Raw genomic sequence first — 16,889 nt, forward strand, 5'->3', positions numbered from 1 at the left:
TTTGGTTTGGGATAATAAACAATTAAACGGAAACATTTTAAAATCCCGTGTTCTTCTGTAACTTTTAAGTGGCTTCCTTTTGTTCTTCTTTTAAGGAAATTGAGAGAACTACACATACTATAAAAGGTATGCTTGTGTGTAAGAGTTTGCCAAATTTTGGCCTCTGTTGGGAACACGAAGCATACAGCTGTCATAAAAAGGAGGTAGCGAGAGAGAGGAATGGTTAAAGCATGAATGACACAATGCACCAGTCCTGGGTGAAGGAAGGACAAAAGGAAGAAGCATCACAACCTGTAAATCAGTAGTAAAATGCAATCCAGGAGTTTGGGGTGAGGGTTTCAAATTGGGAGGCTAGGGAAGAGGCATGTGAGGCCAGTGGAAGGGAACTGTATAGGAGAAATGGGTTAATGGGCAAAGCGTAACGTGCTGCACTGCAGGAGATAAACCTGCACACCTGGATAATGTTAATTGTGTAAACTGTACCTTGCTTCTTTTTCTGATTGCTACAGGCCCATTAAATAAGTAATCACAGTAATGAAAAAATTGTAATTAACGTCTCCTGTCAAGATGAAAATTTTAAATAATTTTAAGAAACCCCACAATGAAACAGGAGAGAAGTGTGAAAAAACCCTAAAAAGCCTAGTCCTGTAGGCACTTGCTAACACATGGGTTTCCATGCAGCCATTGCCTTACAAAAAGTTAACATGGAAGTGTGTGAAGATCTTACACACAAAAAAAAAGACTTGGATCCTACCACACTCATCCATTGAAATTGGTAGGAGAACTTTTTCTAACCTTCGGTAGAAATGTGGTGGAAAAGGTAAATGTGAAGATGTTGTCAGCTGGTAATTAGCTTCACCCAGTTTTATTCTATCCTGTAAAATACTGCTGTGGTCTGAAGACACTGTTGTGAGACAGTTTATGTGCTGGTAATGCTATTTTTAAATATATTTTTTGTGTCTTGTCTTCTGTTAGTAGGGTCGGGTGGGTTCAGAAAACGAAAGCATGACAATTTCCCACATGGTCAAAGAAGAGAGGAAAAAGAGAATGTTAATCCATCTTCAGCTTTGATGACATCTTTTAAATGTAAGTAAGCATTTGGAAAGCCAGATTATAAATACATGTGGTGTAGAAATTGCCAGGACATAACTAGTATTTACTGATGGAATAAACCAAGGGTCCCTGAGGGAGAAACTTGAAACTGTCTGGACTTAGGCTTCATACATTTAGAGCTTGGTGTTTTGCTTTTTGTGCAATAAAATCTTATGAGGGGGATTTCACATCCCTCTGACTCATGACTACTTCATCCTACCTCCTGTTCCCCCTCCCTGTCCCGCTAGTGCTGAACCTGATACTAAGCAAACTCCCTAAGTGTTCAGCCAGACAAAAGGTGACCGGGCCCTTTGGTGGCAGCAAACTGTAAGATCTGCAGAGGTGTGATGCAAAATCTGAGCCACAGGGACGGGAAGTCGCTTCCTTTGGGGAGGCTGAGAAAGCTTTTTGCTGTTGACTTTAGCTCTGGCCCATAGATGACTAAGCTACTTCAGTGTAAATCTGGGTGCTTCGATTTTCAGATCGGTAGCTGTTTGTACATATGCTTTAAAAAAGAAGAGTTTAGCTAACTTGATACTGATCTAAATGTAGACACTTATTTCAGTTTGAATGACTTTTAAAAATTAGCTTATATTTCAGTTTCTTCAAATCAGCAAGTGTAAAATGCCCTCCAACCAAATTGTTTTTATAGGATTTTGCACAAAACCAGATTTAAACTCCAGTAAATGTAGTTGAACTTTCTTATTAGATAAGCCCTAACATAGCAAAGCTGAGCTTGACAGAATAAGGAAGAAGATGATATGGGGAACAGATTAATTCTTGGCATAAAATTTTCCCTCTCCTCTGCTTCTGTTTTTTATGAAGCTAAGGAGGGTGAAGAAGTGAGAGGTGGGTGGCCGTTACAGATGGTCACTCAAACATCACATAATTTCCTTGCTTTTTTTTAAATAGGTATTTTTCTTTTTAGAAAATCATCTTGGCAGATAACTGACTTGACCCCTGAACTTTTATATTGAATAATGTCTGTACACTTGCACTTGAATCGAGTAATGCAACTGTACTTTCAACTTCAGTTTTTCACCCTCAAGCATATCAGTTTATCATAAGGTTGCCATTGATCGACGCTTGTTTCCCTTCTTTCCCATGAGATCCAGTCAGCAGCTTTTCAGTTATTTCAGAAAGGCAGTTAAGGGACAGGGTTTACTCAGCTTTTCAAAGATCAGCCCTTTGTATTGCACCGGTGCTTATCAGCCCCAGGCGGGGACATTGGTGGTCTTTGCCCCTGTGTCAGGCACAGGCGTTAAGAAAAGGTGTGCTTCAGGTGGCTTACAGTCGAGCAAGCTCAGTATGGTGTGCCTGAGTGGTGTGCTGTTTCTCTGTGTGTTTCATGAATCTAAGCACTGTAATATGTCAAGTGAAGTGGTTATATACATGTTTTGTTCTTTTTCGTCTCTTTGGAAAAATGTTGTACTTGAATTGGCATAGCTACTGGTTGGCACCAAAGATTTTGAAAAAAATTATGGAAAATTGTCTTCTGCCATAAATAATCCTTGGTTTTTTATTATTATTGGTTACACTATTTTTTTTTTGCTTACTACATTGTAAGTATGACAGCTCAGTGATACAGAGAGTAGATAGTATCTTGATTTAAATGGTTATTTAATAAATCTCATTTTTAATGAGATTTAAAATATAATCTCATTAATAAATCTCATTTTTGGTCTGCTTCTGCACCACCAAAATCAATATAGTCTGAGTTTTTGCTTTCAGTGATAGATGAGACATTAAAATGGAATGTGTGGAGGAGAGGGCTGCGTGGTCTTGATGTGTTACTCTGGAGTATGTGCCAAGTTCTAATCGTTTGCAGTTTTAGGCAACAGTACGGTAGATTTTTTCTTGCATCCTTTTAGGCTAAGGATTACTATATTTGTGTTTTACTTCAAGTCACAAAGCATTTATTAGTAGTCTGTAACAGGTTTAAAATCTAACATCTAAAAGCCACAACTGTCCAGAAGAGATGAGGGAGCATTGCTAACATTATAGATTTTCAGAATAGTGAATTTCCTGGTAGATGCAATTAGTAGATGGCCATTGGAAATATCATATATCATAGAATCATAGAATTGTAGGGGTTGGAAGGGACCTTGAGAGATCATCGGGTCCAACCCCCCTGCCAAAGCAGGCTCCCTAGGACAATATATGGGATGCTATGAAGGAAAGTGCCCTCCCTCGAGTTCCTGTCACTATGATCTGAGGGAAAATTTCTTCTTGATGGTAATTCAGTGTTGAACTTGACTTTATGAATTTGGAAGAGACACACCCATCAGACATGGGAAAGATTAAAGAGATCAGTAGGAGCATTTGTGACGTGTTTCAGAAGAAGGTTGAGGAGAACAGAACAAGATAAGAAGAGGGAAGTTTTTATCAGGGCAATGAGAAATACAATTACTTTTGTAGCTTTATCTAAACTTCACTTACCAGCAAACAGCTATGCTTTTCTAAAGCATACTCACTTGTCAGACCCTTTAAACATGTAACCTCTTAGCTCATTTTCACCATTTTCTCACATGTACACTTCGGACACCTCAGACATGTGGGAAATGTGTTAGGTTTCTTGTAAGAATTTATTAATGGTTTATTTAGTGGAATAATGGTCTATAAAATGTTAATGGTATCTGTGAAACATTCAGAGTGTGATAACCAGATACATACACATCCTCTCTGTGTTCCTTGCAGTTAGAGACAATTTACATCAGTAAGTCAGAAGTCTTATTTGAAGTAATTGATCTCACTTTAAATACTACTGTTTCTTGGGGGAATTGAAGTACTTGACTTCTGGCCAAGCCTAGCTAGGATGTGAACTGCAGCCCTTATTTTTACTAACTGATGCATTTTTAAGTGTTATGTGTCTTAGTCAAATGCGTTTTTTTATTATTTTGCTTTAGAGACTGGTGAATCCTTACTAATGACTGTAGGGTTGGGTTGGGTTGCTTAATTTGGGTGAAATTTTAAGTCGGATTCCTGCACAGCAATATTTCATAGATTTTCCTAGTTAGAACAAGTGTTTTACCTTAACATTGCCTTAGAGCATCTTCAGGGTTGATGTGTATTTAAACCTGACCTATTAAAGCACAGTAGTGTTAGTGGTGAATTTTGCAGCTCTGGCAGGTGGCGGGCAGCGGTCACCTCTGCAGCTGTGCCCCATGCAGAAGCAGCTGGGGGAGAGGCTGGTGGGGCTGGGGGCCGGGCGCGGTCACGCCTGTGGTAACCATGCTTGCTCCTGCAATGATTGCCTCTGCAGCCTTTCAGCTGGAGCTTGACACCAGGCACGATAAATACGAGCGGCTTGTGAAGCTCAGTCGCGACATAACCATCGAAAGCAAGAGAACAATATTTCTGCTCCACAGGTTCACCAGGTGAGTCGCATTAAGCATGAAAATCTTCACAGAAACCTAGAAGCTGCCTCGCAGTGTTCTCTGTATTTGTGATGAATAGCTGCAACGTTCTGTCGAGGGGAATTTAATTAACTTCCCGTAAATGTTCGTTAGGGTGGATGTGAGCTAATGAGTGCACGCTCCAGTTAGAGAATTGCAAGATGCTGGTTCAGGTTTCTCAGTTGATTTTATTGGTGTATTAACCAGGGTCATAGTAGTAGAGTGTAGCAGCAGGTGAGAGTGCTCTAGCTTCCACCAAGCTGGGAGAGAAGAGCACGTACCCTTCCTTCAGGTTAGTTGCCCCTGCAGTTACATCCCCATTTTGGCTTTCCAGGCCCATCCTAGGCCCAGGTGATTGGGGTTCTGTTTACTCAATATGTGCATGAACTTCTGCATGCTTTGTGTTACTACGAGCCTTCCAGCAACCTTTGGAGGCCACAGACAAAATAGAAGAATAACAGGAAAATTTGAAGCTTTGCATATTCTGTTGTGTGAAATGTTTGCTGTATGTGTCAAACATTGGTCTTACATGTTACAGTTATAGCAGCTGTCCCTGTTCCTTTCCCCATATGTATATTTTGTTACCTGTCAATGCATTTCGGCCACAGTAGTAGCTATTTATAGTTACCATAGTAGTAACAGCTATAAATAGGGATTATGAAATCACCCTTGTTTTAACTTGGGTCTTTTTCTGTGCAGGAGCATTCTGATAATTCTAGTAACTGCTATAGCCTTGACTGTAAATAGCTGTTCCCGCTGCCGGGGTTAGATAGCTGGGAACTGGTAAAGGAAAGGACAACAAAAAAGTCCTCGTTACTCGGAATTTAGATTCCTGTTTTGGAAGAAATTCCTGTTTTTGTGACAGTGGAAGCTTTCCGTGCTGTATTTTTGTTTCTCTCCTTAGCTTTTAGCTAGTATTATGCCTTTACTTTCAGAAATCTGTTTGGTTTTAGATGTTTTCTCAAGACCAATCTATCAGAAGTTCCTTAAATAGACTACAATATACCATATAGATTTTTTTTCTTGGGGGTAGGGTGGGGGGATGTTTAAAGGAAATTAGATAAACTAAACTTTAAATGCCAAGTGTATACTGTGGTTGTGAATCAGACATTTCGGCTTTTCCTGAATTGCATAGTCCATAATTACTTGAAAAAACCCCTAACAAACCACACGTGAAGTAGATTATGAATTGGATTTTGCAATACTGTAATATATTGCAAAATATTGATTTTTTTTTTTAAGATGTTGAAGGACCTGCTAGCTTTCCAGAATACTTTTTGAAGCTTTTCTATGTGTTTCTCATCGCACTTACTTAAGCAGTAATTAACACTCTAACTTGGAATAAACATCATGCTACCAGACCTATGTTTGGCTGGTTGATTATTTTCAGGGTAAGAAGCTACAGAATTTCAGAGCCTGCAATAGATGTCATTGAAATTTACACTGTTTCTCATTCTGATATCAGCTTTGCTATTGCCTGAAGCTGTGTAAGATGTGTTGGTTAGTAAAAGAGGATGTATAATACTTTTTGCTTGTGGTTTGAAAGCTGCTCTTTGAATTTCTGTTTTATGATTGCAGTGCTCCCAATGGGGAAGAAATAATAAATGAATCTGAAGTCAAGCTAGATGCTGTCCGACGGAAGATTAAGCAGGTTGCACAAGAACTGATTGGAGAAGACATGTATCAGTTCCACAGGGCTATATCTCCAGGTAAGTTAGTTTAAAATAGGGAAACAATGCTATTTTGCACTAAGATCCGTTTCTCTTTAAATATCAGTGGTGGCTCTTCATGCTGTAGGTCTGAATTTTTCACGTTTCTTTAGTTAAAAATTAGGGCTCTGATTAGTCTTTGCTGTTAGCAGAGTTGGCTCCGGTACTGGAGGGGATATTGCCCTACAGTTGTCTTATTGCAGTTAAATGAAGATTTAAATAGGAGGCAACAACTGGGAATATTTGGACTGTGAGCTAAACTGAAGTTGGGAGTAGTTTTAATGACTGTACTGGCTGCTCTTCTCTGACTGAGAGGACTATATGCAGCATGCTCGTTTACCCCATCCAAAGGGTTATAATTGCTGGGAGGAAAGTGGGAGCGGCTGTTGTGTGTAATGATCCCATTTTGAGCTGATAAAGTTCACAAACTATAATGTTGAGATCAGCATTTTCTTTCTTCTAAAGACTCAGAATGCATCTGTCTCTATATTACAAGCATTATATTAGTGTATATCTGTTTCAGTTGTATCTTTTTCTGCTTGTCTCTGTAAATAGCAGCCTTTACCACCATCCTTTAAGATGGTAGTATATAGAATCCTAGTGCTTTCATGACTCATGCTGTCAAATCATGTTTTTTTGCTAAATCTTTGCTGAAAATCTGAATCTTACCTAAAATTTGTATACCTCTTTTTGTGGCAACATGTAAGTAAAACATGTAACTGCTTCTTTGACATCTTGGTCATGGTATAAGTGTCCTGCGTTTATTAATCTTGTTTTAAACATACTAGAATCCTGTTTATCTTTCCTTGTTCAGGCAAGACTTCTTCAGCTGAGGAGACATGAAGATTTGCCCCAAATGATTTAGTTGTTTAAAAATGTCCATAGGATCGGTTTGTTAAACTAGCAGCAAATACATCTATGTAATTCACAAGACAAACTGTGCACTGGTTAACTTATACTCGTGTCTTATCCAAGCTAAAGTTCGTTAAGAGTGATACAGCTCTTAAGTGAAAGCTCAGTTTGGCACTTGAGAACGGAAAGGAGCTTGTCATGCAAGTCTTCAGTGGCTCTACTGCAGCTCCCCAGCCCTCATGCCTGTGGTGCGTTGCATTGTTCAAGTGAAATATAAAAGTAGTTATTCTTGGACGAGCTGCTTACAATCTGTGTGCGTCTTGCTGCTATTTATAGCTTAGTACTGTATCCAGGTGATGAAAAGTAAGAGAGAATTCAAAACTCCAGCGCTACAGATGACCTCTAACTGTGAACAGTAGTACTCCACGTACATGATGAGTATCTTGGAATGCTGAAAATGTATTTGGGTTTAAGTACTGTTTATAAAGCTGAAAATCCTGGCATTTTGTTTAATGAACAATAATTTTTGAAAGCTTCATTGAGACTTCTAAACCTTGTCTGAATAACCCCTGAAGCTTGTGATGACATGTGAGTCATGCCATACTATCTATAGAACAACAGCATTTGAGGTCTGCTACCTCACGAATCTTTGTGAGACCTCATGACATGTGCTATCAGCCTTGCCATGTGAGCAGAATTGTTACGGGGTAATCGGTTACCCTACATCAGCTGCTTCATCTGCATTCTCTCTGTTTTCTTAGTGTGTAACTTTTTTGTGGGTAAGTTCAAAGACACGTGGAAACTTAGCGCACAGTAACTTCTCTGTGTACCCCATCTTGTTATAATGTGACCAAACCTTATGGTAGTTTTCTACTTCCAGATTCTGCTGCATAAAACAAAAATACTACTTTTTTAAATTTAAAAAATACCTCTTTTCCAACTTAAAGTTAAATTTAAAAAAAAATTTCTATGAAAGATATGCAAACTTAAGCTAGCCATAGCAATCTGAAAGTAAATGAATGAAAAAATTTCTGCTCAGGTTTGCTTTCTGTATTTGGTGAATACACACAATCAGATTCTTTTGCATAATCAATTTGACTTGCATAAAAATATCTGTTAATATCAAAATGGACTGAATAAACTTAAAAAACAAAAAATGTGTTACTACAAACAATTCAGCATTGCTAAAACTTTTCTCCAGTGTTTTAAGTTTCCACCTATTAAAATGACTAAGATGTATTTGCCCACTGTAGAGCATGCCAAATTGCTGTAGTCCACTAGTAGAGGAAGTTGAAGACCTGCTGTATAGGTGTGGTGACTCAATGCCTCCACAGCTACCAAGCTGTGAGAATAGACTTTTGCAGTTGGGAGGGACCTGCAGCGGTCATCGAGTCCGACTGCCTGAGCGCTGCAGGGCTCGCCAGAAGTTAAAGCGAGTTCTTAAGGGGATTGTCCATATGCCCCTTAAACACTGGCAGGCATGGGGTGTTGATCGCCTCTCTAGGAAGCCTGTTCCAGCGTTTGACCTCCCTCTTGGTAAAGAAATGCTTCCTGATGCCCGGTCTAAACCTCCCCTGCTGCAGCTTTAAACTGTTCCCATGTGTCCTGTCACTGGATCCCAAGGAGAAGAGCTCAGCACCTCCTTCTACATGTCCCCTCCTCAGGAAGCTGTAGAGAGCAATGAGGTTGCCCCTCAGCCTCCTTTTCTCCAAAGTAGACAAGCTTAAGTCCTTAGCTGCTCGTCATAGGACATCTGTTGCACTGGTTTGAGGGGCCCAGAACTGCCCATAGTTACAGCACGTCCCTAACACTTGTGTGGGACTTGGAGTGAGATTGTCATAAATTAAAGAATTCTCATACTATGACCTTAAGACAACTTAAGTGAATGTATCTTATTGACCCCCTTAGATAAATAAAGGGAAAGGTTGGCAAAGAGGTATTAGTACACTAATAGACTGCTGTCCATCTTCCCAGCAGTCTGGTATGCAGTCTCAAACCAATGCCTGCAGTTTTGTGGACAGGACTAAAAAGATAGGAGTACTCAGCCCCCATTGCATTTCTGGAGTTAGAACTGAGAGTGGCTCTACTTGATTTTTTTTCCTCTCCTCAAGTGACAATACTGCCTGGCTCAGAGATCTCTGCTTTGTTTCTGTAATTAGGTAGGTTTTGCCTCATTAAGAAGACCGTATATAAAATCCAACAGAAATCAGTTGCCTTCATTCCGTTTCTATAGGTCATCTACAGAATCTTCTTAAATTCCAGCTCTTCCACGTGGTGCTCCTCTGTAAGGGGAGTTTGTGCCAGCTGGTGTTCTTCGTGCATGTTTTGTGAGGGCACGTGTTGGGATATATGTGTGTGTCACTGAGAAGGCAGGGAATGCTTTCAGGCATTGTTTAAACGAGCTTGTGCATCTGACACGTATGAAATGCAAACTTTTAGCCAGAGCTTTACTCTTACCTTGTCCATGAAGTCCCCTGTTCTCCAGTTAGTTGTTGGATTGGCAAGAAAAGGAATATGCATGCTTGAAGACTTGTAGATCATGATAGTGCTGAAGGTAGGATCAAGGAGGTGTCAGAGATATGAAGATGCTTCCTGTCAGGATTATGAAGCTGAGATAGGAGACCTAGACAGTTGAAGAATGAAGGGACAGTTAGGTACAGGGCAGCTGTGAGAGGTAATGCTTTATTCCCCCTACCCCCACTGTTGATGAAAAGCTGTGATTGTGAGGGAAACAGTGATAAGAGTTAAGAATGTTGCTTTTAGTTTTGTTTTTAAGTCCAGTGTTCTTTAATTGCTTCGCTTTTTTTGTCAGTGGAAAAAAACTTGCGTGCCTTTTTGAAAATAAATGTAGCTAGGAGAAGTGCTAGATCTTTTGTCTGTATGTATTTCCTAGAGCTGTAAGGCTTGACCTTCCTTTCACCTAGTTTTCATTTCTGATTTGGTATTTTAAAGAAATTCTGGAGAACTAGTTAAAACGCTTTTTATGAACAAAAACATTGCCATTAAACTGCTTTTTTTCTTCAGAAAAGAATAAAGAAACGCCTATGTCCCATATCTCAAAAGCAGCATGTCCAATTAACCTCAAGCTTCCTAAAAATATTCTCCTTTGTCTTGAAACCAAACATGAAACATCCTCCTGTTCCCCACCCTACCTCTTACAGAAAGAGCAAAAGGGATCAAAACTGGGCTTATAATGGAAACCATCGTAGCAGCCTTAACTGGGGAATCATGATAATAAATGCATAATAAAGCTGCCTAATACATATTTTATTCAGTATAATAACTGTTAGCCTATAAATAGAAGGCTGCTATGAGCATAATGCTTGGGAATACTGTTTGCCACTTGTAATTGTTAACTGCTTTTTTTGGGGTTACTCCAAGCAGTTGTTCTTTTGACTTGAAGATAAAACAATTCTGGCAGAGCACTAAAGGAGTTTCATGCTTTCCCTCATTAAGAATAGTGCTAATGGCACGCAGGACGTTTCCCCAAAGGACACTTGCATGAGCTCAAACACTGAGTATAGCACTAATTGAACAACAACAAAAACTGATGACTGTTTTCTACACGTTTCTTAACAGTACAGATTGTCCCAGGGGATGATTAAACAAGCAAACAAAGAGATACTGAAATAATGAAGTCTTTTTTTAATGTAGAGCTCTTAATTTGTTATGTTAGAGTGTTCTGCTTTGTTGATATTTTTAAAGCTTTACTATTTGTAATATAGAATTCCTGCTCCTTTGCCCCACTTTGCAGTGTATACCTTATATATCCTGTGAGGAAATGTGCACTGTTTCTTTAAAATTGTTGTGAGACACCGTGCAAGGAAAGGACTGAAAAAGAACATACGAATTATGAAAGGGAGGGAAAGAAATTTTTCATGATTTTATAGATATATTTATGCATTTAGGTATTTATATATAGCTATTTAACTTCAAAATACTAAGGGAAATGTCAATGGCATACAGGGGAGACCTGTATGAGCCTTAAAGACAAGAAGGAAGGTGCTCTGCAATGTGTTGGGATTTATGGAATTATTCTAAGCATGTTCTGAATCTACTCTGCATAAGTGCAAAACTCGTGTAATGCAGAGGGAAATTGTTTGGCGTTGTTTGGGATTGGAGTGCCCTTTTAACAGGATTTTATTAAATGAGATCTGTAGCTATTTGAAGAGCTCCTCAATTTTTTGGTCCCTTAACGATAAGGGCATGTGAGAGAACTGTAAGGCTTTTGGGGTGTTAAAATTACTTTCTGTAGGGCGACTTGACTTTAAAAAAACCCTTTTGGAGTGACACTATGTGTTTATATTTTACAGTGAGGTCAGAAGATTCTGCTAGGAGCAAGCATAGGTGTGGTATTACCTTTGCAGCTGATAGACCTGCATAAGGCAAAACGTAGAATGGGAGCCCCTCACTCTTCTGGGGCTTCTTCAGTACTCTGGTTTAGAGTGATGAGAGATGCAACCAGAGCATCACTGGCTGACCTTTCTGTTTGCAGCAGCGGTGGTGAGTGGGGTGGTGTGTGCCGAGAAGCTCATTAGCTCTTCATCATGTCTGCACTTGCTCTCAATAGGATTAGATGACGAGGCTGTAAAATGTCAGCACCTTGTCAAAACGATTGCTCTGTGGCTGCTGCTGCCGCTGATGATGCGGGAGATTCTGTGTAAAAGTTCAGCGTTGACGCAGCCTGACACACCATTTGTCCTGGGCAGGCACTGTTTGTGTGCCGGGACAGCCATAGAATGGAGCTTGTTTCTCTCTCCTGCCTAACGCCCTTCAGCGCTGCTGGAGGTGTGTGGCCATACTGCAGCCAACTGCGCTGCTGGATTGGACAAGGTCAGTTAAGTCTCTGCTGCGGATGAAAAGGAAATACTTAAATTGTGCTAGAATACCGTTTTTTAACAGCAGTATGTAGGGCCAGATGTGATGCTGTAAGAAATGCTATGGAGATGAGTGAGGTCTGTCCAAGCAGGCCAGATGTGGCTGCTGATGATTTAAGTAATATTGGGGGGGGTGTGTGTGTGTGTGTGTTGATACTTGGATTAGAACACAAACCAAAGGAACTATCCAGGTAATGACTTCTGCTTACCTGTCTTTTAGTTTTTAACTTCTTCACTCATAATATGGAAAGAACATCTCACGCTCGAGCTGTGCTGGCTACCTTTATATTTATAAATGCCTATGTATATCTGGAAAAGTACCAAAGTAAAGAACTAGTCTGCACATCAGGAACAGCAGAAGTAGGACATTTCTTCTTAGGAGAGTTTAAAAACTGTAATAAAAATAGGTGGCCTATTTAATCATAGCTTGGCGATACCAAGGAAAAGCTTTTTGCTGCGTGTGGAAGGTATCGTGACTTGTAAAAGTCTCACCCAGGGAAAAACTTGAACACACCTAAAACTTGAAAGGAAAGCTGTCCATGAAGGAAGCAGTCAGGTTTCTGCAAGATGGTGGGAAAACATAACAACACAGGAACAGGATGTAACTGAAGAATTAAAGTTCATCTCTTTGCTGTTGTGGGTGAGAGGTAAAATGCCAGAAATGGAAACAAGGTTTCCTGATTATACTGGGAAATTAACACAATTTGCAAGTGAATAAGCTCATACTCATCAGAGCTAACTGTTAATTTCTTGTTTCTCTGTTTTGTTACTTTCTCTGTTCCCATATCACAAAGTGTGCCAGCAAACTATGTCACACAGATTGCCTTCACTCTGAAGATTACTTATTTGAAACTTGATGCCTTCAGGTTGTGGCACTTTACTACCCTTTTATTATTTCTGAATCATGCCTTTTTTTCCTAGGTTCTTGCAGGGAAAGTGAAAAATCGGCAACTGCAAAGCCTCTCTTCTTTTAGAGTATAAGTTCTCTTGGACAGAGCTGTTGTTCAGTATATTCCTCTTGTTGGGTGGACATCATAGTCTTGTCTAGTAGATTTTTTCTTTTTTTTTTTTTGGTTTTTTTTTATCTGAAGTGATGTGTAAGAACAGATGCTTTGTCCCAAACATGTGTTTCTCCTAACCTCCATGTTTTAGGGATCCTGTTCACTAATTCCCACAAAATAGGCACGTGGGAAATTCAGTTTTAAGTGAGTATGTACTGTTACAGTTAAGATGAAACAAAGGAAACTTTTCTTTATATGTTGGGGTTTTTTTTGTAGGTGAGCTGCCTGCCTTGCTTTTGATTTATCTGCAGTATTTTTTTCTGCTACATTGCATCCTGTGTCTTTGTAAACTTGTGAAATAGTAATCTGCACTGTCTATTGTACAAATGCTGTGTTTAAAAAAACTCCATTATCATAAAATCATGGAATAGTTTATAGGTCATCTTGTCCAGCCCCCCCTTCAATGAACAGGGACACTAGTTGAGGTTGTTCAGAGCCCAGTCCAGCCTGTTCCAGTGTTTTACCACCCTTACAGTGCAGAATGTTTTCCTTATACCTAATGTAAATCTGCTCTCTTTTACTACAAACCCATTACCCCTTGTCCTACTACTACTGACCCTGCTAAAAAATCTGTGCCCCATTTTCTTCGTAAGTCCCTTTGAGGTACTGGCAGCTGCTGGGTCTCCCTGGAGCCGCCTTCTGTCCGAACAAGCCCAACTCTCTCAGCCTGTCTTAACAGGAGATGCCCTCTGGTCATCTTTGTAGCCCTCCTCTGGACTAACTCCAACAACTCCATGTCTTTCTTGTACTGGTGACCCCAGAGCTGGACACAACACTCCAGGCGGGGTCTCATGAGAGCAGAGGGGCAGAATCCCATCACTTGACCTCTGGTCACACTTCTATTGATGCAGCCCAGGATGCAGTGGGCTTTCAGGGCTACGAGCATACGTTACCAGATCATTTCCAGTTTTTCACCAGTCAGCACCCCAAGTCCTTCTCCTTTTCCTTCTTGCGTCCCCCAGCATGTGTTGCTACCAGGGTTTGCCCCAACCCGTGTGTGGGACCTTGTATTTGGCCCTGTTGAGCGTCATGAGATTCTCAGATTCTCCAGGTCCCTGTATTGCTGATGAAGCTACTTAACAGTGCTGGTCCCAGTACAGATCCCTGAGGGACATTATGGGAAGCTGCTGTTCGGTGTGTTTCTGAGACTAACATCATGCTTTATACTGATGAGACAGACGGTTCTGAGGAAAAATGAGGTTGGAGTTAAAACTTGCAAATGTTTATCTGCTGTGTTCTTGGTCTGGTTTTTGTACTTCAGAGGTGTGATTTGTTAAATTAGGTTTCAGTGCTATTTCTGGATTATCTTTTCATTTTTTGCCAGTAACCTTAAAATAGACTCACTTGAAAGATTTCTAAAAGAAATAATTATGAGCGTGGATTATTGCTGGATCATTCATTACCTCAATTCTTCTACTTATTTTTGCAGGACTTCAAGAATACGTTGAGGCAGTCTCCTTTCAGTATTTTATCAAAACACGATCTTTGATTAGTGTTGAAGAGATCAACAAACAACTAATATTTACAGCAGAAAACAGAGAAGAAACAACAAACACGGTAAAAGCTTTTCTTTTCTCATGTGACCCACATCTTTCTGGGATGGGAACGCAGTGAATAGGCCTGGTCACATTTTTGGCATCTGATTAAATACGGCCCGTTAGTGGGAAGGTGTTAGACAGGCATGTGGGCTTGGACTCACTTGTTCAAAACGTGCTTTTCATTCTGACAAGTAGTAAACTAAGCCCATGGGATGCAAGTTTATAAATTTCACATCCTCTCTGTTCAGAGCAAGCTGAACTCCTTCAGCATAGTGTAATGCTAGCAAAAAAATGTAGAGGAGGGGTTTTTAATGGCTGGGCCTGCCTCTAAGTCCTACTGGTGTGTAGTCGTGTAGCAAAAGTTGGGGGAGACAAAACAAATCCGTGGCAGGATGATCTCCACGAATGAAATCTTAGTGAACTGGACACAGGAGGTACTGTGTTTAGCTTCTCTTAAAATGTGCTGTGTATGTTTCAGCTTAGTCACTTGTTTCCTGACATTTCCTGACATCAATCTTGATGCCTTCCCTCAAAGGATGAGCTTGTGTCCCGTTGGACCTTACCCCTAGTGCCACACCTGCTGTTTTGTGACTTTCCCGTACCACTGCTCTGCTCTGCCCTAAATAGGACTTTCTGCATAGGGTCAAACTACTGCCACCAGCCACAGTAAACTGGGTGCATTTTGATTGTCTGCAGGAGGTGAAAGGGGGGTTGTAGTGGTGTTCAGAAAGGCACGTACAGCGCACGTGTGGTGTGCAGTAATGCACAGCGCTACTGCTTTAGAATAGCTCCCTGCTCTGCTTCTGCTGGAGAGGTTCTGCTGCAAAGCACTTTCTGTTCTTTCTTTGCTCTTTTGGTAAGACATGTGCAAAGGAGCTGAGGTTTTAGCTTCAGTTCAATTTCCTTACCAGGGGCAAGCCCATTGCTGCACATGTGTTTTAACGGATTGTGAAGTTGTTAGCACCTGCCAAATATGTGAATTTAGGTGGATGGCATGGTATGGAAACAAGGGAACAGAAAGAAACCTACCTTGTCTCCCAAGTTATCAAAATTTTGGCAAGAAAAAATATTGGAAACTTGGATTAGGAGCAAACCTGCAATCTTGTCAACAATTTTTCTTCATTAATTATTTTTGGAGCTATTTTATGAGTTTGGTTGATATAAAATGGATTTAAGAGCTATGCCTGTGAGCCTCCTGTAGAAAATATTTTTTGAAAATCAAGACACTATTGCAAAATTATATGATTTGTTTTCATACTACAGACTCTTTTTTGATTCTTGATTGCTTTGGTAGCTTTGGACAGATCATTTATGGAAGATTTAAATCTATAGGGCCGAGATCCATCAGCCTAAAGCAACTGCAAGTAAATGTTCATACGAAGACATAATTCTGTTTGTAAATAGAGATATTAGAAGCAGGGTATGTTTATCATGCTTGCTAGAATGGAAATCACATCTCAAGTGGAAATGATGCTTTCATTCCTTCTGGTATGCTGGAAGGAGATCAGTACTTCTGAAACCAGACTGCACTGGAAGTGCCCTGCAATTTAATTTTCCAGAATGTTTTTTAATTGCCAGATACGTTAGGTAAGTTAGTGTGCATTTGAGTCACTACAGAGTGCTTTTTTTGGTAGTTTTGTGTACTGGACTTTGTTCTGTTCTGTCCTTAGACCTCCAATTCCCATGATAAACAACCCCAAACTTGGAGCCTGAAGGTAACACCCGTGGATTACCTGCTGGGAGTGGCGGATCTAACTGGAGAGCTGATGCGGCTGTGCATCAGCAGCGTTGGAAACGGGGACATAGACACGCCTTTCGAACTGAGCCAGTTCTTACGTCAGATTTATGATGGTTTTACTTTCATTGGCAACACGGGACCATATGAAGTATCTAAGAAGCTGTATACCTTGAAACAGAGTCTGGCAAAAGTGGAGAATGCCTGCTACACGTTAAAAGTACGGGGATCTGAAATCCCAAAGCACATGCTGGCTGATGTGTTCTCCACCAAAACAGAAATGATTGACCAGGAGGAAGGTCTTTCTTAAAATAAGGAGACTGCCACAACTCCAAAGGAAAGAGGACTTAGAGGAAGCTTTTTAGTTACGGTTCGTGGGGTTTTGAACCTTCTCAAAGCTTTTTAGGTAGAGACGTTTTTAGTTTTATCTATGAGAAGATTGTTTGCAGTGGTAATTTGTAACCAAAAATACTTTTTATGATGTGCAAGAGAACAGATGTTTGACTTTGTCCTCTTGGTATGGAATTTCCTGTATTGCTCCATTGTGTCTTGCAGAGCGACCAAAATTTCCACTGCGCCCTACGCCAGTGACTCTCAGTTGTGCGAGCCACCTCAAACTGTTGTGGTGTC

General features: G+C 40.3%; 1 protein-coding gene across 1 annotated transcript; it reads left to right on the top strand.

The window, feature by feature from the left end:
• Nucleotides 1–982: 982 nt before the first annotated feature.
• On the top strand, nucleotides 983–16,569 carry TSNAX (translin associated factor X; the record flags this gene model as incomplete). The annotated part of the gene is made up of 5 exons (XM_084262304.1): nucleotides 983–1,086; nucleotides 4,355–4,469; nucleotides 6,066–6,196; nucleotides 14,416–14,543; nucleotides 16,195–16,569. Exons 1-5 carry the CDS (start codon nucleotides 1,071–1,073, stop codon nucleotides 16,567–16,569), a joined length of 765 nt encoding a protein of 254 aa, XP_084118430.1. The 5' UTR covers nucleotides 983–1,070.
• Between the last annotated feature and the right edge of the window lie 320 nt (nucleotides 16,570–16,889).

This window comes from Gallinula chloropus (genome assembly GCF_964237585.1).
Source record: "Gallinula chloropus genome assembly, chromosome: 3".
NCBI lineage: Eukaryota > Metazoa > Chordata > Aves > Gruiformes > Rallidae > Gallinula > Gallinula chloropus.